Below are 26012 nucleotides of genomic sequence, written 5' to 3'. Positions count from 1 at the left end.
GCCTGTCCTGCTTCAATGGGTGGATTGACCGCTGGGTGGGAGAGAGATCATTTTGCAACAGCTGTAGGCCCCCTGGTTAGAAAACACTGGTGTTTCGAATGGAATGCAACTCGTTTGTGTTTCAATGGGTGGGGTGGCTGATGTGTGGGTGGGAGGAAAGTGACCTCACACTTGTAAACAAGGAACTATGGAATATGTAGTTTTAGAGAATGTACTCCAACAGGAAATACCCAGTTTACTAAAAGATAGCCACAGTGTTAGGTTAATCTCACAACATAACCAATAAGCCCCAAAACAAGCCCAGATCCTTCCTAAGCATGTCCGTTACTGTCTGGCAAGTATGTACTAAAATCACTGTATGGTGAATAATCCCTTTAAAAGCATATACACATATCACAGATATGATATATGTTAATAGCTGAAGATTCTGGTTTAATAAAACATTCCTCAAGTTTATTAAAGTCAATTATTACAATTAATGGCATAAGGTTTTCGCGATCAAGTAAAAATTAATATTTATGGAATCACTCAGTGATACAGTACCACCGTAATAGTCAAAAATGCAAACTAGTCTACGGCTAAAAGGCAAAGTCTTTCCAGATCTTATCTGTTGGCCTTGTCTAATAGAAAGGAAGCATGGCACAGCACAAGAGCTGTGTCAAACAACGCAGAGGCTTTTGAAATTTCCTCAAGATTGAATCCAATATAAAGCGTGGCAAAAGATGTTGCCAGCGTGGTTTTAATAACTTATAAACTTTATATGGTTTTACTAAGGACAGAAGTTGTGAAATCAATCTAACTTTTTTCCGACCTTTGGGACTCCATGTGAGCTCCACAATTCGGCCTAAAATTTCCCTACTTAGGGGAATGTGGGGTCGGCAGGGACTCCGTGCATTCTTTATGGAAGCACCGGTGATATCAAAGTAAAACTTAGACACAATGACTGTTTGGGCATCCATGAGGTTAAATGAGGTTAAATGTGGATAATTGTAAAGTTGTGCTCTGTGTACTAATAACCTGAATGCATCGTATGTCTTAAGAGGGGTAAAACTGGGAGAGTCACTGATAGAGAAGGATTTGGGAGTACATGTAGATAGATCACAGACTACAGAACAGAATACAATGTCAAGCAGCAGACTATTGCTTCTATAGTCAGTAGGATGTTGTTATATGTTAAAACAAGCATAGGACAGTGACATAATATTGCTTCTTTGTAATGAATTGGCCTTACCTGAAATATGCTGTTCAATTTTGTGCACTAGCTCATAGAAAGGACATCCTGGAGCTGAAAAACTAATACAGATCATGGTACATCTTAGTTATAAAAAAAAAATTTAAATAATGAAATCTGTTTTGTCTTGAGAAGAGACGTTTAACCCCTTAAAAAGGAATTTTAATTTTTGCACTTTGTTTTTCCCTCCTCACCTTCTAAAAACCATAACTCTTTCAATTTTCAAATGAAATCCGTACTAAAATCACCTTATGATGGATAACCTCTTTAAGGGGGATATGATTAGTATGTAAATATATAAGTAACTATATTGTAAATGTATACATGGACCTTGCAAATAATATGGGTAAAAACTGTTCCAGGTAAAAACCCGTTGAAAAGGCAAGGGGGCTCTTCCTCCTACTTTAGAAACTGGTCACAGCAGGAAGAGATACATGTTTAGAATAAAATACTATACTACTACACTTGCGGTAATGTTATCGCATCCCCTCCGATTCTTTCATTTATATTCTCCCTTCCTTGGCCAAACTTGATGGTCATGTGTCCTTTTTCAACCATACTGTGTACCTGTGTTGATTTTTTCCAGTCAGCTGTCTGTAATTTTATTTTATTAAGAGAATAGTAAGAATATTATAACAAATAATGTATGGGTAGAGCAAGGAACATGCCAAAGTGTAATGATAGAAAACTTAAAGGGGTATTCCAGGAAAAAACTTTTTTTTTATATATATATATCAACTGGCTCCAGAAAGTTACAACAGATTTGTAAATTACTTCTATTAAAAAATCTTAATCCTTTCAGTACTTATGAGCTTCTGAAGTTAAGGTTGTTCTTTTCTGTCTAAGTGATCTCTGATGACACCTGTCTCGGGAAACGCCCAGTTTAGAAGAGGTTTGCTATGGGGATTTGCTTCTAAACTGGGCGTTTCACGAGACAGGTGTCATCAGAGAGCACTTAGACAGAAAAGAACAACCTTAACTTCAGAAGCTCATAAGAACTGAAAGGATTAAGATTTTTTAATAGAAGTAATTTGCAAATCTGTTTAACTTTCTGGAGCCAGTTGATATATAAAAAAGTTTTTTCCTGGGTAACCCCTTTTAAAGAAATATTTCTTCCAAATAGAACAGACATAAAACAAATGGGAAGAAACAGGAGTCGATGTAAGTGACAGAACTATAAGAAATTGGCTTGAATGAAATAACATTTACATTTGGGAAAGCCAAATGAACACAAACCCTGGTACCTAAACAGAAGACGACCAGTTTACAGGGGGCTGAAGAAAAGCAATCGTAGTGTTTGGAGGAAATATTTAAAAATAATGCCTAAAGAGTTTTTCCCACTTATTTATAATATTGGGGCACATGCCAGATAAAGGACCAGGGGAGATAGCAATTACTACATCAACAGTCAATAAACAGATGTACATAGAAATTGTGGACACATTTTTCTTCCTTCGTGCATAGAAAAATGATTTAGCGATGACGAGTTCTCTTTTTTTTAGGATGATAAAGCATCTTTTCACAGGGCAAAAGGTTAAAATGTTTCTTCAGGAAAGGCATATTAACTCAATGACATAGTCAGAGAATAGTAAAGATATCAATCCAATTGAATATTTATTGTGGAAATTTAAAAATGTTTCATTAAAAGGCATCATTCTGCAAAACTGATCTGTCATTGCTCTTCAGGAAAGTTGGAACCAGCCCGATGTAGAATAGTATCATTAGTGAAGGCCATGGCTCAAAGAACTCTGTCAAAAAGCTGAGAAGTTATAAAGTAGTTGACTAGGAGGATCTGACACGTGTATTAGGTATACATACATAAATGCTCTCTAAGGGTGCATTCACACCACGTTTTCACCCACCGGTTCCTGCATACGGTTGCGGAGAGGGTGGGGGGAGGGGGGGCGGAGGAACCCCACGCACCCGTATGCGGGAACCGGAGGCAATGATTTCCTATGGACCTGTATCAGCCGACCGAAGTGCACCGTAGCCTCCGGTCGGCTCCGTTTTGGCCCCCATGCAGTTCCCCGCCTGGACCTAAAACCGTAGTCAACTACGGTTTTAGGTCCGGGCGCGGAACCGCATGCGGGCCTAAAAAGAGCCGACCGGAGGCTTTGTTGCACTCCGGTCGGCTGATATGGGTCCATAGGAAATCATTGCCTCCGGTTCCCACATACGGGTGCCTGCGGTTCCTCCACACACCCCCTCCCCCCACCATATGCGGGAACCGGAGGGTGAATACGTGGTGTGAATGCACCCTTACAAGCAGTTGTGTTCCACTTTTCCAGTTTTGGTAAGATATACAGTACATTCAGTATCTTACTTTATTCAGAGCAGTAGAAAACTCTCTGAGAATTGTACCACTAATGGTATAATAGCTCGGGAAGTGACAAATGTGGTACTCCTAGTAATAATGTAGTTAACAGTTCCATTCATGGGCTTTACAGTTAGACTCCTTTTAGACAGGCAGACCAATGCCCAATACAAGTGCCAATCTAGTAGAATGACATGGCCTGTTTACATAGAGATATGATTTTTGTGGTGCACGATCCCAGGGATCAGCCAACAAACAATTGTTTGCTCTTTCGTCGTTTGATCACTGGGTTTTTTACATGGAACAATAGTCGTCCTATTTAGCTTACAATCACTCCATCTAAAAGGCCCTATAGTAATAACTATTTGAGGCATGCAACTCAACTGGGATTGATTGAATAGCGAAAAAAATTAAAAGCCTCCCAGTGTGCAGAAGTTGTGACTTGTGAAACATTCCAGATGGCTTGAATCTCTTTTCTAAACACCCTGGAATCTATATAATGGAACACTTATTTACAATATCTTCTTAGATAGGTGTATTGGGGAAATGTGATGTAAACATTTGAAATCACTGGCGTTTTCAGCAAGTAAATTGTATGTTAGATAGTTTATTAGTCTCGGCAGACAAGCGGCCAAAACAAGACCCCCTCTCGGGATAATGTGTGGAGGTTACTTCTTAAAAGGTGTTATGTCTTCAGCTCAAAGAAAATGAAATGCAGAGATTGTCCATTACAGTTTACCAGAGAAGATTGATGATAGTTCCTTCATTGTATTATTTTCACTAGATGTATTGGATGATTATTGCTTTCAAATTATTTTCCTACTTTAATATATTCTGCTTCTTCAGAGTGTGCATACTATGTTAAAAGTGATAGTGTACCTTTTTTCTTAAATGAATATTCCAGGTTTTTTCATTTTATTTCCCCTGTTGCTGGTTTCTTCTGCTTTCTTCTGAGACGATGCGTCGAAGCAGGACTTCCCCACTAAGCCATTCACAGTATATAGTGACATTATGCCATCATGTTATGAGATGAGAATACATCTTGAGGGATAAAGTTCCTTTGGGCTTTAAAGAGGTTGCCCAAGACATAAAAAATAGCCTGCTTTGATCCTACTAACCACTACCACGCCCACTTTTCCCCAACGAACATGCCCCCTTTTCGGGTTTTCTCAATAAAATGGAAAGTTAGTCTTTTTTTTTTTCAATTCTGGCTCAAATTCGGGCACAGACAGAATTTCTGGTGCGCTGCCCAACAAAGCATGTCAGGTTTACAATAGTAAATCAGGGCCAATATCCTGCTCATCTTATTACCTCCCTGTGACACACCAGTTATATTTATTTATTTATTTTTATCTTTAACTACTTTTACACAATAAAAACACATTAAAAAAATGTTTTTGTGTGTTGCTACTTTCTAAGAAACGGTTCTATTTTCTCAAAAGCAGTATAAAGGCTTGTGTTTTTGTGGGACGAGCTGTAGTTTTTCTTAATAACATTTTGAGGAAAATATGACTTTTTATAAAACATTTTGGGAGGCAGGATAATCAAGAAGCAGCAATTTCATATTACTTACTGTGTGGTATAAATAACACGTACATTTAATAGTAATTTATAATACATGTTGTCTTTGGGTGCTGTCAGCATTGCTACAGAGGTTAAAGGGGTGGGGGGGGGGGGGTCAGCCTGTCAGTGCTCAGACCATATACCGCACACTGCATCAAATTTGTTTGCATGGCTGATGTCCCAGAAGAAAGCCTTAGAAGTCAATGGGAGAAATAAAAAACACCCTAGTGATTTTGGAGCCAAAAACGCCAATGAAGAGTGGTGTTATACATTATATATATATATATATATATATATATATATATATATAAATACATATATATATGTTTTTTTTTCTTTTTTTACTCCCTGCTAAAATCTGGTTGCAGCATTTTTGGCGCAAAAAAAAAAAAATTTAAAAAAAGGGGTCCTGATGAGAAACACACAGCCCGAGCTGTGAGTGGCCCCAACAGTGATGTGGACGAGACACACAGTAAGAGGTTGCAAACACTGTGTGTGAACAGTGAGTAGAAGGTTGCAGGAGGCATAAGTTTAACTGGCCAGGGAAAGCCCACCAACTGAGGGTACGCTGGATTGTTTAGTTAGTGACTAGATGGTCTAGGGTTTTGTTTGTTCCTGTCTTATGTTTTTATTCATCCTGCAATCTGTCTAATAAAGCTGGCGAGGGGCCGGACTTGCATAAAGTACTGTTGTTTGCCTGTTTGTCAAGGACGATCCCAGAGCTATCCCCAGTGAGAAATCCTTACTATATATATATATATATATATATATATATATATATATATATATATAAAGCAAAATCATTGTTTTTCTTATAACCTGTACTGTACTGGATTCTCTTTTGCATCTCACTTTGTCCTGCTTAATTCCCAGTCCCTCCCCTGCTCCCTCCTCCCTCCCCCTTTTTCTCATCCTTATCTATTTAGTCTGTCTTCCCATAACAGGACAATTTATGGCCCATCTTAGTGTGAATTCTTCACATCTATTGTCTTAACCCCTGCATATTTGTGAGATGTAACCTGTGTCTTCTACTTGTGAGCTTAGATTTGCTTTGGACTTGATAAAGGGAGGAATCCCAAAAGCTTGTCTCTACAAAATGCTGTTAGTCCAATAAAAAAGGTATTACAAGATACTGCAACATTTTATGATTTATATATATGCAATATATATATATATATATATAGAGAGAGAGAGAGAGAGAGAGAGAGAGAGAGAGATACATATATTTTTTTTCCCCAGACATGTGATAAAGAACTGTGTTTTTACTGTTAATGATAGTTGAACAATAAGCAATGCTTGGGGCAAATAACCGGTTCACAAAATAAGATTATTCTTTGAAAAATACAGTAAAATCAAATCAATGTTACACAGATGTAGCTGTGCCTTAAATTAAAGAGAGAGCCTGTATTTCAGTGCTACATGACACAATAGTCTGGCAGGCCTGCTCCATGAACATGTTTACTGTAGTGTTGAGATATGGATCTCCCAGGGACATTGATTAATGCATGATAAAGCCTCTGTCTGACTACTTAGGATGTCAAAATGTAATAGAGCAAAAGAGCCATATGTCTATAAAAGAACTATAGCTGGAACTGGAAAGCAACATAGCACATAATCCCTTGTATTATTTTTCTATTTTCTTTTGCGGTCTTTTGATTTTGGGAATTTCTGAATAGTTAATATGAATGACTAAATAGATAGAGATCTATAATGATACATACAAGTGTATGCAAAAGGTGCATAATATCAAGTGTACCTGTCATTTCAAATGATTTTTAAAAGCCTGAATGGCTTTGTTAGCTTAACCCTTCAGAATGGTGACCCCTAAATGGTGTGCGGTTATTTCTCATTCTGTTTATTTTAGAAGGATGGACAGGAGCTGGGCTTTTTGTCAGTAGTCCTCAAAGAGAACTTCCTTCTCTTGAGTTATTTGGCCAATCACAGCACAACACATACTCCTCTCTGCTGTGCCATGATATTATGCTGGTGAAAGCACACTTAACATGCCTTGTCAGGGATTATTTAATCCCTTAACGATATAGGACTTAAATTTACATCTTGGTGCCCTGGTACATAGCGCGACAGGACATACATATACGTCCTATACATACGTCATGGACCCGCCACTAATGGCAGACATCAGTGATCACGCTAATGTCCGCCATTAAACCCTCAGATGCCGTGATCAATACAGATCACGGCATCTGTGGCAATGCGTGCGTTAAAATGGATGATGGGATCGCCTGCAGTACTGAACAGTATTAGCAATCAATGGGGACATAAAAAGTGTAAAAATAAAATAAAAATAGGCTAAAAAATTTGAAAAATACCCTCCCTGTGCATTAAAACGTAAATCGTCCCTCTTTTGCATTTTACTCCCAAAAAACGTAAAAAAGAAATGAACATACATATTTGGTATCACCACATGCGTAAATGTCCAAACTATCAAAATATAATTATAATGATCCCGTACGGTGAATGGCGTATACATAAAAAGAAAAAAAAAGTCCAAAATTGCTGCTTTTTTGTCACATTATATAACAAAAAAATGTATAAAAAAAACTAATATTACATCACATATACGCAAACGTGGTACCAATAAAAACTACAGAACACGGTACAAAAAATGAGCCCTCATACATCACCGTTTACAAAAAAATGAAAAAGTTATAGGTGTTCAAAATAGGGCAATTTAAACATACTTTTTTTGTAGAAGAAATTGCAGTCTTCATTAAAAAAATTTCCACAAAATAATATTTTTTTGTTTTTCCATACATTTTATGGTAAAATAAAGGTGTTATTAGTCACACAAAAAATAAGCCCTCATTTGGGTCTGTGGATGGAAATATAAAAAAAAGTTATGATTTTTAGAATGCGAGGAGGAAAAAATTAAATGGGCTTTGACCTTAAGGGGTTAAACAGCCCTCAGGTTTTTTTCCATTCCCTCCCTGCACATCACATGCTAAGCCCCTCTCTACCTGCTTATTTCCGTTTTTTGTTATGCTGTGTCTCTTACTAAACACGTATTTCTCCTAACAACAGTCTCTTGACACCAGATTGTAGAAAAATGAGACACATAATGGCTAAGGCTTTAACCTCTTCAGGACCAGGCACGTATGAGTATGTCCCTGCATCCTGGGTCTTAAGGAACAGGCATGTACTCATACGTCCGTGGGAATTTCAGTCCCCGCCGGGCGGGGACCGGGGTGACTGCTGATATCGATCAGCAGTCACCCCGCGCAAATGCCCCGGGGGGCCATCACACCCCCCCCCCATGTCGGCGATCGGCGCAAATCGCAAGTGAATTCACACTTGCGATTTGCGCGATTCCTGGTCATTACGGGTCTATGGTGACCCGGAATATAAGGGGGATCGCGGGTGTCTAAGACACCCACAATCCCCCTGAAGAGATAGGAGTGAGGTGGCAGGGGTGCCACCTCTCCTATTCCTGCTATTGGTGGTCTAGACGCGACCACCAATAGCAGATCGGGGGCAGGGGGGGGTTAACTATTGTTTTCCCCGTCCTGCCCACCCACAATAGGCGGGGCAGAACAGGGAAACAACGGGGACCTGCGCCGGAGTCCACTTACCGATCTACGGAAGCTGCAGGCGACGATCGGTGTCGGAGATCGGCAGGCGGCGATGTCGTGCAGCAGGCTCCCTGGATCCGACGGAAGCCGGTAAGTTGCCTAGCAACATCTGGAGGGCTGCAGTCAGAGACCACTATATAGTGGTCTCTATACTGTAGCACTCCAGATGTTGCAAAACTACAACTCCCAGCATGCCCAGACCGCTGTTTGAGCATGCTGGGAGTTGTAGTTTTGCAACAGCTGGAGGGCTACAGTTTGAGACCACTATATGGTAGTCTCTGAACTTTAGCCCTCCAGATCTTGCAAAACTACAACTCCTAGCATGCCCACACAACTGTTTGCTGTCTGGGCATGCTGGGATTTGTAGTTTTGCAGCATCTGGAAGGCCACAGTTTGCAGTGGTCTCTATACTGTACCTCTCCAGATGTTGCAAAACTGCAAATCCCAGCATGCTGGGAGTTGTAGTTGCGATCCCTCCAGCTGTTGCATAACTACATCTCCCAGAATACCCTTCGGTGATCAGTACATGCTGGGAGTTGTAGTTTTGCAACAGCTGGAGGCACACTGGTTGGAAAATATTGAGTTAGATAACAGAACCTAATTGAAGGTTTTCCAACCAGTGTGCCTCCAGCTGTTGCAAAAGTACAACTCCCAGCCTGCACAGTCTGTCAGTACATGCTGGGAGTTGTAGTTTTGAAACAGCTGGAGGTTTGCCCCCCCCCCCCCCCCCCCATGTGAACATACAGGGTACATTCACACGGGCAGGTTTACAGTAAGTTTTCTGCTTCAAGTATGAGCTGTGGCAAATTTTTCGCCGCAGCGCAAACTCCTAGCAGGGAACTCACTGTAAACCTCCGCCAGTGCGAATGTACCCTAAAAACACTACCCTACACTAACGCATAATAAAGGATAAAACACTACATATACACCCCCTTACACTGCCCCCCCCCCTCAATAAAAATTTAAAACGTATTGTACGGCAGTGTTTCCAAAACGGAGCATCCAGCTGTTGCAAAACAACAACTCCTAGAATTTCTGGACAGCCACTGACTGTCCAGGCATGCTGGGAGTTTAGCAACAGCTGGAGGCACCCTGTTTGGGAATCACTGGCGTAGAATACCCCTATGTCCACCCCTATGCAATCCCTAATTTAGTCCTCAAATGCGCATGGCGCTCGCTCACTTCGGAGCCCTGTCGTATTTCAAGGAAACAGTTTAGGGCCACATATGGGGTATCTCTGTACTCGGGAGAAATTACACTACCAATTTTGGGGGGCTTTTTCTCCTTTACCCCTTATGAAAAGGAAAAGTTGGGGTCTACACCGGCCTGTTAGTGTAAAAAAAAAATGTTTACACTAACATGCTGGTGTGGCATTTTACTTTTTAATCTCATGAGTACGGAAATACCCCATATGTGGGCGCAAAATGATCTGCGGGCGCATAACAAGGCTCAAGAGTGAGAGCGCACTATGTACATTTGAAGCCTAAATTGGTGATTTGCACAGGGATGGCTAATTTTACAGTGGTTCTGACATAAACGCAAAAAAATAAATACCGACATGTGACCCCATTTTGGAAACTACAGCCCTTACGGAATGTAACGAGGGGTATAGTGAGCCTGAACACCCCACAGGTGTTTGACAAATATTTGTTAAAGTTGGATGGGAAAATGAAAAAAAAAAAATTTTTCACTAAAATGCTGGTGTTACCCTAAATTTTTCATTTTCACAAGGGAAAATAGGAAAAAAGCCCCCCAAAATTTGTAGCCCCATTTCTTCTGAGTAAGAAAATACCCCATATGAGGATGTAAAGTGCTCGGCGGGCGAACTACAATGCTCAGAAGAGAGGGATTTTGAAGAGAAAATGTGTCCGAAATTGAAGGCCACGTGTGTTTACTAAGCCCCCATAGTGACAGAGCAATGGACCCCCCAACATGTGACCCCATTTTGGAAACTACACCCCTCACATAATGTAATAAGGGGTACAGTGAGCATTTACACCCCACAGGTGTCTGACAGATTTTTGGAACAATGGTCCGTGAAAATGAAAAATTAAATTTTTCATTTGCTCAGCCCACTGTTCCAAAGATCTATCAAATGCCAGTGGGGTGTAAATACTCACTGCACACCTTATAAAATTCTGTGAGGGGTGTAGTTTCCAAAATGGGGTCACATGTGGGGGTCCACTGTTCTGGCACCACGGGGGGCTTTGTAAACGCACATGGCCCCTGACTACCATTCCAAACAAATTCACTCTTCAAAAGCTCAATGGCGCTCCTCCTCTTCTGAGCATTGTAGTTCGACCGCAGGACACTTGACGTCCACAAATGGGGTTTTTCCATACTCAGAAGAAATGGGGTTACAAATTTTGGGGGTATTTTCTGCTACTAACCCTTGCAAAAATGTGAAATTTGGGGGGAAACACACATTTTAGTGAAATTTTTTTATTTTTTTTACATATGCAAAAGTCGTGAAACCCCTGTGGGGTATTAAGGCTCACTTTATTCCTTGTTACGTTCCTCAAGGGGTCTAGTTTCCAAAAGGGTATGCCATGTGTTTTTTTTTTTTTTGCTGTTCTGGCACCATAGGGGCTTTCTAAATGCGACATGCCCCCCGACCAAAATTTGCTCTCAAAAAGCCAAATATGACTCCTTCTCTTCTGAGCATTGTAGTTCGCCCGTAGTGCACTTCAGGTCAACTTATGGGGTACCTCCATATTCAGAAGAGATGGGGTTACAAATTTTGGTGGGTATTTTCTGCTATTAACCCTTGCAAAAATGTGAAATTTGGGGGGAAACACACATTATAGTGAATTTTTTTTTTTTTTTTTTTACATATGCAAAAGTCGTGAAACACCTGTGGGGTATTAAGGCTCACTTAATTCCTTGTTACGTTCCTCAAGGGGTCTTGTTTCCAAAATGGTATGCCATGTGTTTTATTTTTGCTGTTCTGGCACCATAGGGGCTTCCTAAATGCTGCATGCCCCCCAAAAACCATTTCAGAAAAACGTACTCTCCAAAATCCCCTTGTCGCTCCTTCGCTTCTGAGCCCTCTACTGCGCCCACCGAACACTTTACATTGACTTATGAGGTATGTGCTTACTTGAGAGAAATTGGGCTACAAATATAAGTATACATTTTCTCCTTTTACCCCTTGTAAAAATTTAAAAATTGGGTCTACAAAACATGTAAGTGTAAAAAATGAAGATTGTGAATTTTCTCCTTCACTTTGCTACTATTCCTGTGAAACACCTAAAGGGTTAAAACGCAGACTGAATGTCATTTTGAATACTTTGCGGGGTGCAGTTTTTATAATGGGGTCTTTTATGGGGTATTTCTAATATAAATCCACTTCAAACCTGAACTGGTCCCTGAAAAATTGTGAGTTTGAAAATTTTGTGGAAAATTGCTGCTGAAATTTGAAGCCCTCTGGTGTCTTCCAAAAGTAAAAACTTGTCAATTTTATGATGCAAACATAAAGTAGACATATTGGAAATGTGAATAAAAAAATTATTTGGAATATCCATTTTCCTTACAAGCAGAGAGCTTTAAAGTTAGAAAAATGCAAAATTTTCAATTTTTTCATTAAATTTTGGGATTTTTCACCAAGAAAAAATGCAAGTTACCACAAAAATTTACCACCATATTAAAGTAGAATATGTCACGAAAAAACATTCTCGGAATCAGAATGATAAGTAAAAACATTCCAGAGTTATTAATGTTTAAAGTGACAGTGGTCAGATGTTCAAAAAACGCTCTGGTCCTAAGGTGTAAAATGGCCTGGTCCTTAACCCCTTAAGGACCCAGCCAATTTTCACTGTAGGACACCGCCATTTTTTGCACATCTGACCACTGTCACTTTAAACATTAATAACTCTGGGATGCTTTTACCTTTCATTCTGATTCCGAGATTGTTTTTTTCGTGACATATTCTACTTTATGTTTTGTCGATACTTGCATAATTTCTTGTTGAAAAATTCCAAAATTTGATGAAAAAATTTAAATTTTTGTATTTTTTTAACTTTGAAGCTCTCTGCTTATAAGGAAAATGAATATTCCAAATAAATGATATATTGATTCACATATGCAACATGTCTACTTTATGAATGCATCATTAAGTTGACATATTTTTACTTTTGGAAGACATCAGAGGGCTTCAAAGTATAACAGCAATTTTCCAATTTTTCAAAAAAATTTCAAAATCGAAATTTTTCAGGGACCAGTTCAGTTTTGAAGTGGATTTGAGGGGCCTTCATATTAGAAATACCCCACAAATGACCACATTATGAAAACGACACCCTTCAAAGTATTCAAAATGATATTCAAAAGGTTTGTTAACCCTTTAGGTGCTTCACAGGAATAGCAGCAAAGTGAAGGAGAAAATTCAAAATCTTCATTTTTTAAACTGGCATGTTCTTGTAGACCCAGTTTTTGAATTTTTACATGGGGTAAAAGGAGAGAAGTCTTCCTAAAATGTGTAACCCAATTTCTCTCGAGTAAGGAAATACCTCATATGTGTATGTTAAGTGTTTGGCAGGCGCAGTAGAGGGCTCAGAAGGGAAGGAGCGACAGTGGAATTTTGGAGAGTGAGTTTTTCTGAAATAGTTTTTTGGGGGGCATGTCACATTTAGGAAGCCCCTATGGTGCCAGAACAGCAAAAAAAAAACACATGGCATACCATTTTGGAAACTAGACCCCTCAAGGCACGTAACAAGGGGTCCAGTGAGTCTTAACACCACACAGGTGTTTCACAACTTTTTGTTAAAGTTGGATGTGCAAATGATTTTTTTTTCACTAAAATGCTAGTTTTCCCCCAAATTTTTTATTTTTACAAGGGTTAATAGGAAGAATGCCCGCCAAAATGTGTTACCCCATCTCTTCTGAGTATGGAAATACCTCATATGTGCACGTCAAGTGCTCTGTTAGCGCACTACAATGCTCAGAAGAGAAGGAGTCACATTTGGCTTTTGCAAAGTAAATTTTGCTGAAATGTTTTTTTGGGGGGAGGTCCCATTTAGGAAGCCCCTATGGTGCCAGGACAGCAAAAAAAAAAAACCACATGGCATACTATTTTGGAAACTACACCCCTCAAGGAACATAACAAGAGGTACAGTGAGCCTTAACACCCCACAGGTGTTTGACGACTTTTCGTTAAAGTTGGACGTGTAAATTATTATTATTTTTTTTTTCACTAATATGCTGGTTTTCCCCCAAAATTTACATTTTTACAAGGGGTAATAGGAGAAAATGACCTACAAAATTTGTAACCCCATCTCTTCTGAGTATGGAAATACCTCATATGTGCACGTCAAGTGCTCTGTTGGCGTACTACAATGCTCAGAAGAGAAGGAGTCACATTTGGCTTTTGCAAAGTAAATTTTGCTGAAATGTTTTTTGGGGGGGAGGTCCCATTTAGGAAGCCCCTATGGTGCCAGGACAGAAAAAAAAACACATGGCATACTATTTTGAAAACTACACCCCTCAAGGAACGTAACAAGGGGTACAGTGAGCCTTAACACGCCACAGGTGTTTGACGACTTTGGATGTGTAAATGTTTTTTATTCTTATTTTCCACTAAAATGCTGTTTTTTCCAAAATTTTACATTTTTACAAGGGGTAATAAGAGAAATGCCCCCCAAAATGTGTAACCCCATCTTTTCTAAGTATGGAAATACCCCATGTGTGGACGTCAAGTGCACTGCGGGCGGACTACAATGCTCAGAAGAGAAGGAGTCACATTTGCATATTTTGCTGAAATGGGGGGGGGGGGGCATATCGCATTTCGGAAGCCCCTATGGTGCCAGGACAGCAAAAAAAAAAACACATGGCATACTATTTTAGAAACTACACCCCTCAAGGAATGTAACAAGGGGTACAGTGAGCCTTAACACCCCACAGGTGTTTGATAAATATTCATGAAGTGGGATTTTTCATTTTCACAAGTGGTAAAAGGAGAAAATGTCATTGTAAATGTGTAAATACATTTCTTAGGAGTAAGCACATACCTCATATCTTGGCGTAAACAGCATGCACACCGGTCTCAGAGGTGCCGGAGATCAGTCAGGGTCCTTGAGCTTTGGCTTTCTCCTATGGAGCCAGAACAGTGGGACCCCTCCTCAAGGGGCATTACATGGGGTAAATAACTGGGGTACACTAAATAACTAAAATGGGGTACAGTGGGACATAAAATTATAAATTATGTTCCCAGAATGATGACCCAGAGCATAGCCAAAACTTAAAATTATGCCCACCCCAAACCCTGTGCTCTGAATCATCATTCTGGGAATGTGATGTGTGTGGCTGTCCCTAACCTGCCTCAAATGCGCACCCCGCTCAGGTGGAGAGAGAACGCTGCGCATTTGAGGCAACATAAAAAGTCCCCGATGATAGTGACTCAGTGACCCATGACCCATTTTTTGTAAAAAATACCACCAGAGGTAATATCAGTTTTTTTTTTCCAGATAAAACATTATTTTGGCCAATTTAGTGGTTTATGAGGTTAAAACTTGGAATGTACTCTGGACTTGGTACATTGGGGTCAAATTATGGAAAATTAAAATGAGAAGGGAAAATTTAGTACTCCATGGAAGTGTGATACTCCCTGAAGCAATCCTTAATGCAGAGGCCCGGATGATCGGGGCAAGTGTCACATTGATTGGTGGTATCCTTCCGTATCCCCCTCTTGTAACACACTCTGCATCTTTTCTGGGTTCGTCCCTTCTTTCCAGTGTGGGGGACCTCACCTGGAAAGTGTTGGCCTGAGACGATCCTGGCACCTATTACTCCAGTTCCTTGGGATGTCTGGCCTGCTCTTTCCCGGTCGCCAAAGATCAGGACCTTTAGGACCTCCCAAGGAACTGGAGAAATGTCCCTGTGTTGCCAGCGTGCTGGGACAGTACAAAAGCGTTGTACATGGCAACCTGTACCATGTAGACCGTAACTTTTTTGTACCATACCCCTGTTTTGCGCATGGCCATGTATGGCTTGAGGACTTGATCAGAAAGATCAACTCCCCCCATATACCGATTGTAGTCCAGAATACAATCGGGCTTGAGGACCGTTGTTGTGGTACCTCTCACAGGGACAGGTGAGCTGCCGTTGCCATGAATAGTGGCCAGCATGAGGACATCCCTCTTATCCTTATTCTTGACCAACAACAGGTTTTCATGGGCAAGGGCACGGGACTCACCCTTGGGAATAGGTGTCTGCAGAAAATTAAAAGGGAGGCCTCTCTGGTTTTTCCGCACGGTCCCACAAGCGGACATCGATCTGGCGGCAATGGATGTGAATAGAGGGATGCTGTTATCCACGTACACGTAACCCTTATTGAGCAATGGGTGCACAAGCTCCCAAACGAGTTTCCCGCTAACACCCAGAGTGGGGGAACAATCTGGGGGTTCAATACGGGAATCTCGTCCCTCATACACTCTAAACTTGTAAGTGTACCCGGAGGTACTCTCACAAAGTTTATAGAGCTTCACGCCATATCGCGCCCGCTTTGAGGGAATATACTGGCGGAAGATGAGTCTCCCCTTAAAACTGATAAGAGACTCATCAACCGAGAGGTCCCTGAGCGGTACGTAGGCCTCCAAAAATTTGGCCCCAAAGTGATCGATGACCGGCCTCACTTTGTAAAGCAGGTCATGGGCGGGATCACTTCGGGGTGGACATGCCTCATTATCTGCATAATGAAGGCATTTCCGAATGGCCTCAAACCGCTTCCGTGTCATGGCCATACTGTAAAGCGGGTCTTGTATAGGATGTCCCTGCTCCAGTAGTGCCTGACACTAGGCTTTTTGTCCAGGCCCATATCCAGCAAGAGGCCCCAAAATGTCCTCATCTCTGCTGCATCAATGGCGCGTCATTCATTGGGCCTGGCCAAAAAAGAATCTGGGTGGTGGGCGATGAACTGCCTGGCGTACAGATTTGTCTGCTCCACCATTAGATTGACCAGGCCGTCACTGAAAAAATAAGAGGAGTATGTACTGTGTGTGATTGGTGTAACTATAAACTGTATGGGGGGGGGAAGCGCTGTAGTATTCAGCAGCTAATAAGTCCTGGAAGGATTAGGTTTTTTAAATAGATGTCATTTACAAATCTGTTTAACTTTCTGGCACCAGTTGATTTAAAAAAAAAATTAAGTTTTCCACCGGAGTACAGTTTTTCTAGTTTCCGGAGTTAAGGTGGCATTTCTGGTAAATGTACTGGTGTACATTTATTTTATAAATCACATGGACTACCTCATGGAGGAAGGTTGATGTTTGGGAACGACAGTGATTTCTTAAGCCATGTAATATTCACAACCAGACATAGCTGGAGAAGGGACCTTCAGCATACAATATCATACAGCGCTACAATTCCTCACTCTATTTTATGTGCTTTTAAAAATCATGTAGAAACTATTTATCATTTAACTTTACCTTTTAGTATGCTTCATTTTTGTAAATACCTGAAAATGGCATTAAAATGACACACACAGATATAAACTGCATGTTGGAGTCAGAACAGGTAGAGCTTGTCTGTGGTGACCAGGCGGTTACAATCCGCACAACGACAGTTCTTATCAATAATTAATCTACTTATGATGAAAATTGCTGTTGTTTGGGGATCAGGGTGCAGGACTAAGTCGGGACGGAACTAGATGAAGCAGAACAGACTGAATGAGTTGCAGTGACTAGGTGGGCATCTGTGTTATTTCCCAGTGTCAGGGCTTTTTCATTATGCCCCCTGACCTTTCCCTCCAGATCCAGCTGATTTACATATAGCTGCAGTGAGATTACTCCTGGCGTGTGCAGGGTTAATCCATTTGCCCCTGTTGCTACTAAGATTTTTTTCAGACTTTATGTATGCCACTACAGCAAATGCAATCTGAAGATTGACTCATTCTCTGCATTCACACATAGCAGTTTCATTAAGTTTTTACTGCATTTTTACTTTAGGTTTTTACAAAACTGAGGCAAAAATGGCGCTGTTTTACCACAACTATGCATATTGCGGTAAAATCCATTGTTTTCACCATGATTTCCATAATGGTTATAAAATAGTGCAATTTTCGAAATTTGGGAAAAATTTGGCAAATCCACAACGTATGAACACAGCCTAAACCTGTATACATTTCACTCAACTCAATTTAGGGAATTGAGTAAGGACCCTATTACACAGGGTGGTTATCAAATCATGTAGGGATCAGCCAGCAAAATGAGGAAATGCCCATTTATCAGATCACTTTATTTTGTTGAACATTGCCTTGTGTAATAGGAATGTGCGGCCAATTAATGAGTCGCACAAATAATCCAAAAACCATTCATGAAGCCCTGTCCACACAATACTTCAGCTTTGTAATAGGCTCTGTAAATGAGTGCTGATCTACAAGATTTGTGCTTATTTACATCACACATCAAGCTATGTAAAAGGGCCCTAAGGCTATGTTCTCTTAATCTTGTTGGGCTGTTTTTGGGACATCAAATTTCCCAAAATGTCCCTTTTATGTCGGTAAAGACATCCCATTTTGTTGAGTTCTTCCCACACAATAATTTTATTCAGGCTTTTATCTGCATGGACATATTTTCTCATGTAATCTGTAACATACGCTGCTCAAAAAAATAAAGGGAACACTTAAACAACACAATGTAACTCCAAGTCAAACACACTTCTGTGAAATCACACTGTCCACTCAGGAAGCAACACTGGTTGACAATCAATTCCACATGCTGTTGTGCAAATGGAACAGACAACAGGTGGAAATTATAGGCAATTAGCAAGACACCCCCAATAAAGAAGTGGTTCTGCAGGTGGTGACCACTTCTCAGTTCCTATGCTTCCGCCTTTGTGCAAGGATGAGCAGGAGGAGCACTGTCAGAGCCCTGCAAAATGACCTCCAACAGGCCACAAATGTGCATGTATCCACTCAAATGGTCTCCATGAGGGTGGTATGAGGGCCCAACGTCCCCATACCATTGATGCTATGGACTGGCTCGCCCGTTCCCCAGACCTGAATCCGATTGAGCACATCTGGGACATCATGTCTCGCTCCATCCTCCAACTCCACGTAGCAGCACAGACTGTCCAGGAGTTGGCGGATGCTTTAGTCCAGGTCTGGGAGGACATCCCTCAGGAGACCATCCGCCACCCCATCAGGAGCATGCCCAGGCATTGTATGGAGGTCATATGGGCTCGTGGAGGCCACACACACTACTGAGCCTCATTTTGACTTGTTTTAAGGACATTACATCAAAGTTGGATCAGCCTGTAGTGCGGTTTTCCACTTTGATTTTGAGTGTCACTCCATATCTAGACCTCCATGGGTTGATAAATTTGATTTCCATTGATAATTTTTGTGTGATTTTGTTGTCAGCACAATCAGCTATGTAAAGACGAAAGTATTTCATATTATTAGTTCATTCATTCAGATCTAGGATGTGGTATCGTAGTGTTCCTTTATTTAAGGGACATAGCCGGACATAGCATGATTGCCTGAAAGCCACGATCCCCTCCAAGACCCATATCACACTGTCTGCTAATAGTTTCCTGCCCTGCAGTATAAACTCCTCCACCTTAAACTGTATGCACACTTTTAAAATTTTTACAGCATATTTTATTTTCTTAACACATTTGTAACCATAATTGGGGGAAAACAGTTGCAAAAAATGCTTGGCCCAGAGAAACCTTAATGGCGATCTAGGATGGATAGTAAAGAAAAGTAAAGAAACTCATATATATTTATAATAACAGCAACTATATTAAAGGGGTTCTCAGGTGCTTAGACATCTTATCCCCTATCCAAAGGATAGGGGATAAGATGCCTGATCGCGGGAATCCCGCCGCTGGGGACCCCTGTGATCTTGCACGCGGCACCCCGTTTCTAATCAGTCCCCGGAGCTTGTTCGCTCCGGGTCTGATTACCGGCGACCACAGGGCCGGCGGCGTGTGACGTCACGCCTCCGCCCCCGTGTGACATCACGTTACGCCCCTTAATGCAAGCCTTCGGGAGGGGGCGTGATAGCTGTCACGCCAACTCCCGTAGGCTTTCATTGAGGGGCGGAGCGTGACATCACACGGGGGCGGAGGCGTGACGTCACGCGCCGCCGGCCCTGTGGTCGCCAGTAATCAGACCCAGAGCGAACACGCTCTGGGGACTGATTACAAACGGGGTGCCGCGTGCAAGATCACGGGGGTCCCCAACGGCGGGACTCCCGCGATCAGGCATCTTATCCTCTATCCTTTGGATAGGGGATAAGATGTCTAAGCACCGGAGAACCCCTTTAATTACAAATATGTTGCTAATATTGGATTTACACTTTTTGGAAATAGGCTGTCAAGGAGTGTTCAGGTGAAAAAAAGCTTGGGAAGCATTGTTCTAAATAAATGAATGCTTCCAACTTTCAGCATGACAATGGTTTGTACCTGTGTGCAAATCTCCTAAAAAAAATTAAAAAAAAATTTGGGTTTTAAATAGACTAATCTTGACCCATTAGAAAAAAAAAAACTTTAGGTAGATTTGGAGTGCAATAAGTCACTAAAGCAAATTGATGCAAATCTTCCTAATTCTAGTAGAAAACCTTACCTAAACTGCAGAGGCTGTTGGAGTCTGCTCTAATGGCCGTGACTTTAGAACGAGATGTTGAACAAATACATATTGATGGTCGTTTAATATGTTTTTATGTCGCTTTTATTTTGCAGAATTTTCCCCCGAGAATATCTCTTTCAGCAAATCCACTTATACTCCCTAGCAGATCTGCAACAGGTACTTTTATGGATTTTTATTTTTTGAAGAAAAAGTACATTGGTTATATTGTAAAATGTTTTGAAAAGGTTTTTGTTCTTTAAAGGAAACGTGTAATAATTGATCTGTCAGCATCATGTTACAGAGCAGGAGGAGCCAAACTGATTGTAAGGGTCCATTTACACCACGTTTTGGGTACACAGCAGCCGAATCCGGTGGTAGAATTTAAAAACCAGCTAATGCCATATCCCCGCCAGATCCGGACTGTATCCCATTCATTTTGTTGAGCTGGACAGAGTCAGCTCATTTTTGAACAAAACTGATGTGGTTTAAAAAATTAGCCAACCAGAGTCACTAGCTGTCTCCGTCTGGCTTATCGAAGTGAACAGGTATTGCACGGTTCCGGCGGGGGGATACAGCAGCATCCGGTTTTTAGATTCTCCCGCTGGATCCGGCTGCCGTATACCCAAAATATGGTGTGAATGTGTGCCATTTTTGGTCCAGTCTTGTTGGTACAGGTTCTTTATGGTACCCTTATGGTGGTGGGTAACAGGGTAGTAATTGGGGGTTAGTACTAGCTGTTTTGGGGGCTAACACTAAGCCCCGGCTTAGTAATGGACCCCATCTATGAAATGGCTTCCACTACTAATCCTGTGAAATGTATAAAAAAAAAAAAACCGGGAAAAATATTTTTATTCCAAAAAACTCTCCCACACAGCTTTCGTCATTCATTTTATTGGAAAAAAAATGTTGGTTATCTTCGTAGTCCTCCGCAAGATGCATGTTGATGTGTAGTCTCGCCTCTAATGACTTCATCACTAGAGGCAAGGCTACACAGCACCAGGCCGAATCATCAGGAACAGAGGGGGCAGCAGTGCAACTTAACTCTTTCATTGCTGGGCAGGTGCAGAGCACTAAGCTCAGCATGGGGCTACTGGAAACCAGCAATCTCTATCTCACTGCTTTACTGTATGTTCTTGCTGGGCAGGAGGTATACCCTCGGCTGTATAGCCATTGGCACAGCATAGTCCCGCTAGAAGCAGGGACAGTGTATAGCAGTGTGCTATGCACTGCTGTATACTGTACTGCTGGTGGAGGTAAAGTAGTAACATAGTTCATAAGGTTGAAAAAAGACCAGAGTCCATCAAGTTCAACCTATAACCCTAATAAGTCCCTATTGAGTTGAGTTGATCCAGAGGAAGGCAAAAAACCCTCATACTCGAGGTAAAAATTCCTTCCCGACTCCAAATATGGCAGTCAGAATAAATCCCTGGATCAACCTTCTGTCCCTATAAATCTAGTATACATAACCAGTAATGTTATTACTCTCCAAAAATTATTCTAATTCTGATAATCTTTCTGGGTACTGTAGTCCTCCCATTCCCCGTATTACTCTGATTGCCTGTCTTTGAACCCTCTCCAGCTCCACTATATCTTTCTTAGAGTACACAGTATTCTATGTGTGGTCTGACTAGTGATTTGTACAGCGGTAGAATTATTTCCTTGTCGTGGGCATCTATGCCCCTATTAATGCACCCCATAATTTTATTAGCCTTGGCAGCAGCTGCCCGACACTGGTCACTACAGCTAAATTTACTGTTAACTAAGACTCCTAAGTCCTTTTCCATGTCAGTCGTCCCAAGTGTTCTCCCATTTAATACATAATCCCAGCCCAGATTTTTCTTCCCCATGTGCATTACCTTACATTTATCAGTGTTGAACCTCATCTGCCACTTCCCAGCCCAAACCTCCAACCTATCCAGATCCATTTGTAACAGTGCACTGTCCTCTATAGTGTTTACCGCTTTAGAGAGTTTAGTGTCATCAGCAAAGATTGCTACTTTACTATTCAACCCCTCTGCAAGGTCATTAATGAATATATTAAATAGGACAGGACCCAAGACGGACCCCTGTGGTACCCCACTAGTAACAGTCACCCAATCAGAATAAGTGCAATTAACCCCTTAAGGACTCAGCCCATTTTGGCCTTAAGGACAATTTAATTTTAACGTTTTCATTTTTCCTCCTCGCCTTCTAAAAATCATAACTCTTTTATATTTTCATCCACAAACTAGTATGAGGGCTTGTTTTTTGCGCGACCAGTTGTCCTTTGTAATGACATCACTCATTATATCATAAAATGTATGGCGCAACCAAAAAACACTATTTTTGTGGGGAAATTAAAACGAAAAACGCAATTTTGCTAATTTTGGAAGGTTTTGTTTTCACGCCGTACAATTTATGGAAAAAATTACATGTGTTCTTTATTCTGAGGGTCAATACGATTAAAATGATACCCATTATTATATACTTTTATATTATTGTTGCGCTTAAAAAAAATCACAAACTTTTTAACCAAATTAGTACATTTATAATCCCTTTATTTTGATGACCTCTAACTTTTTTATTTTTCCGTATAAGTGGCGGTATGGGGGCTCATTTTTTGCGCCATGATCTGTACTTTTTTTTGATACCACATTTGCATATAAAAAACTTTTAATACATTTTTTATAATTTTTTTTTAATAAAATGTATTAAAAAAGTAGGAATTTTGGACTTTTTAATTTTTTTTTCGTTCACGCCGTTCACCGTACGGGATCATTAACATTTTATTTTAATAGTTCGGACATTTACGCACGCGGCGATACCAAATATGTCTATAAAAAATGTTTTTTACGCTTTTTGGGGGTAAAATAGGAAAAAACGGACGTTTTACTTTTTTATTGGGGGAGGGGATTTTTCCCTTTTTTTTTACTTTTACATTTTTTTACATTTTTTTTTTTACACTTGAATAGTCCCCATAGGGGAGTATTCATAGCAATACCATGATTGCTAATACTGATCTGTTCTATGTATAGGACATAGAACAGATCAGTATTATCGGTCATCTCCTGCTCTGGTCTGCTCGATCACAGACCAGAGCAGGAGACGCCGGGAGCCGCACGGAGGAAGGAGAGGGGACCTCCGTGCGGCGTTATGAATGATCGGATCCCTGCAGCAGCGCTGCGGGCGATCCGATCGTTCATTTAAATCGCGAACTGCCGCAGATGCCGGGATCTGTATTGATCCCGGCACCTGAGGGGTTAATGGCGGACGCCCGCGAGATCAGCAGCCAGGATCAGCCGCGCATGACACGGGCATCGCTCCGATGCCCGCGGTTATGCTTAGGCCGTAAATGTACGTCCTGGTGCGTTAAGTACCACCTCACCAGGACGTACATTTACGTCCTGCGTCCTTAAGGGGTTAATAACCACCCTCTGTTTCCTATCACTGAGCCAGTTACTTACCCACTTACACACATTTTCCCCCAGCCCAAATCTTCTAATTTTATGCACCAACCTTTTATGTGGAACCGTATCAAATGCTTTGGAAAAATCCAGATATACGACATCCAGCGATTGCCCCTGGTCCAGTCTGGAGCTCACCTCCTCATAAAAGCGGATCAGGTTAGTTTGACAGGATCGATCCCTCAAAAATCCATGCTGATACGGGGTCATACATTTATTTTTATCAAGATATTCCAAAATAGCGTCTCTTAGGAAACCCTCAAACAATTTACATACAACCGAGGTTAAACATTACTACTTACCTCTTTAGACACTGCCACTTGGAATTTTCTTTGCTTTTTTTCTCTCTTCCGTAGACTTCTATGGGAGATTTCTGTTTTAAAAAACAAAAACAAAAAAAAAAACACCATAGTCTTAACATGCTGCAGTTTTGGGAGACTGCCTGTGATCCCAAAAAGACACCCAAGAGCAGGTAAAAAAATTCCAAACCCAAAAATGCAAAGTAGGTTTGACATTTCATAGTTCCCTGTTGACTCTCTGCCAACATTTGGATATGTCTGATCTCTTTTCCAGTGCAGCATGCACAATGCATATACCGAGTTGGACATAATAAGCAAAAAAATTAGGAATGCTCCTCTAATGCTCCACCCACCTTTTCTTACTTGTTCAGACATGTTGAAAGTGGACCAGAGGCTTTGTATATAAATGATGTTTGGCCAGAAAATTTTTTATCACCTTTCTGACATCCACTGTATATGTATGTTACAATTTGAGAGGATCTATGTAAAGCAAATTCAAGAGCCTAGCCCTTTCTGTACACAGCTGATATTTAGCTCAAGCGGCTCAGATGAAAGATAATGATTTGAGGCCCTGTATAAAAGAATATGATAATGTGTGGAACACTGCAGTATTTTGTACAAGCAATGAAGCATTTGAAGAAGTTCATATAAAAAAGTTTAAAAAAAATATTTTGCTATTTATTTATCACAAAAATTATAAACATTAAAATATTGTATCATTTATTTCTTATAGTTGATGCCATGAGAGATAAATAAATAACAATGTTTTTCAGCTCACCTCCCAAAGCACATTAGAAAGTGGTCAAAAAGTTTTATGTATCCTAAAATGGTTCCAATCCAAAACTATAGCTCACTCTGCAAGGACAAGCTCCATAGATACTAGTATTAGTAGCAGCATAACCATACTGAACATCAGGATAAGTTAGCATGGGAATTTGACCAAATAATGAACACAACAGGGCCCGGTTAACACGGCAGGATGTTTTCAATGGGATTCTTCATGCTCTGTTCAAACGGCATCTGTTGTGGAAATCCTGATTCCAGCATCCGCAAAAACACGTTCAATGTTTTTGCAGATTCTGCAAGGAAATTCATTGCCATCTATGAGATGGCCATTTCCGAGCGGTGTTAGTGCCGGCATGTTCTACCAGTGCTCCTCTGTCTGTGGAATGTCCAAACAAAAAACACTATGTTGCAGGGTTTTTTCTTTTGTTTTTTTATTCAATTAACCCTCCCATAAAACATACTGGTGCAAGGCAAAGCAAACATATTTGAATTGGCCTTTATTTGATATTTCAAAGCCTATGTCTACACCACAAGGTCTGGCTTCCCTTTTAATGGACAGTAATAATATGATGTGGTTGAGGCTTTTTCTTGGCACAGCACCTGAATGAGTTTGAACAGTTGAAAACTTGGAGGTGTCTGTACTAGCTTGGGAAGTATTAGAATTGTATAGTTTTCCTTTTTTTCTTATCGAAATATTGTTGAAGCTGCTATAGGGCAAACATTAGAGACAAGGAAATGGTACGTGGAGACTGCTGGTGCAGTGTGAAATCGGCCTTAGTTTCCTGATCCCTGTCTTCTCACTCATCTCGCTCACCTGGAAATGGAAATGAATCACTCTCTCTGCTCTAGTGGAGATCTGGATTTAGTTTCCACGAGCTGTGGCCTGCAGACTATTATTCATATGTTCCTCACAGCGTGGCATGAGGTTTTCGAGCCTTTGCCAAGTCAAACAAATAGAAGCTGCTCTCTTTAGGACACTACTGTGTTTATATGTATTTTTTCTTATTCTAAAAAATCTATTCTAGATAAGGTAAATGGAATGAGAGTGCTTTGCTATAGGTAATTTGGAAGTTATCCAGTTTTTAAAGTAGTTATTTAAGGAACTTGAGAATCAGATATGATTAAGAAAATGCATAATTTTATGTTCTGTTACACCTTTTTCTTTTAGTTAATACAATGTGTTTTATCCTTTCCTAATTATTAGATTACAATAATTTACTATA

At 40.7% G+C, this 26012-nt stretch overlaps 1 protein-coding gene across 2 annotated transcripts in view; it reads left to right on the top strand.

The window, feature by feature from the left end:
- The window catches only part of PLEKHM3 (pleckstrin homology domain containing M3), a 232986-nt gene that overhangs the window by 117569 nt on the left and 89405 nt on the right, over positions 1–26012 (top strand). For both annotated transcript variants that reach the window (XM_056534528.1, XM_056534529.1), the window contains exon 6: positions 20375–20438. In XM_056534528.1, coding sequence (XP_056390503.1) covers positions 20375–20438 — 64 coding nt within the window. The remainder of the gene's footprint in view (positions 1–20374; positions 20439–26012) is intronic.

This window comes from Hyla sarda, chromosome 8 (assembly GCF_029499605.1).
Source record: "Hyla sarda isolate aHylSar1 chromosome 8, aHylSar1.hap1, whole genome shotgun sequence".
Classification (NCBI taxonomy): domain Eukaryota; kingdom Metazoa; phylum Chordata; class Amphibia; order Anura; family Hylidae; genus Hyla; species Hyla sarda.
This window is presented reverse-complemented; position numbering and strand designations above follow the sequence as displayed.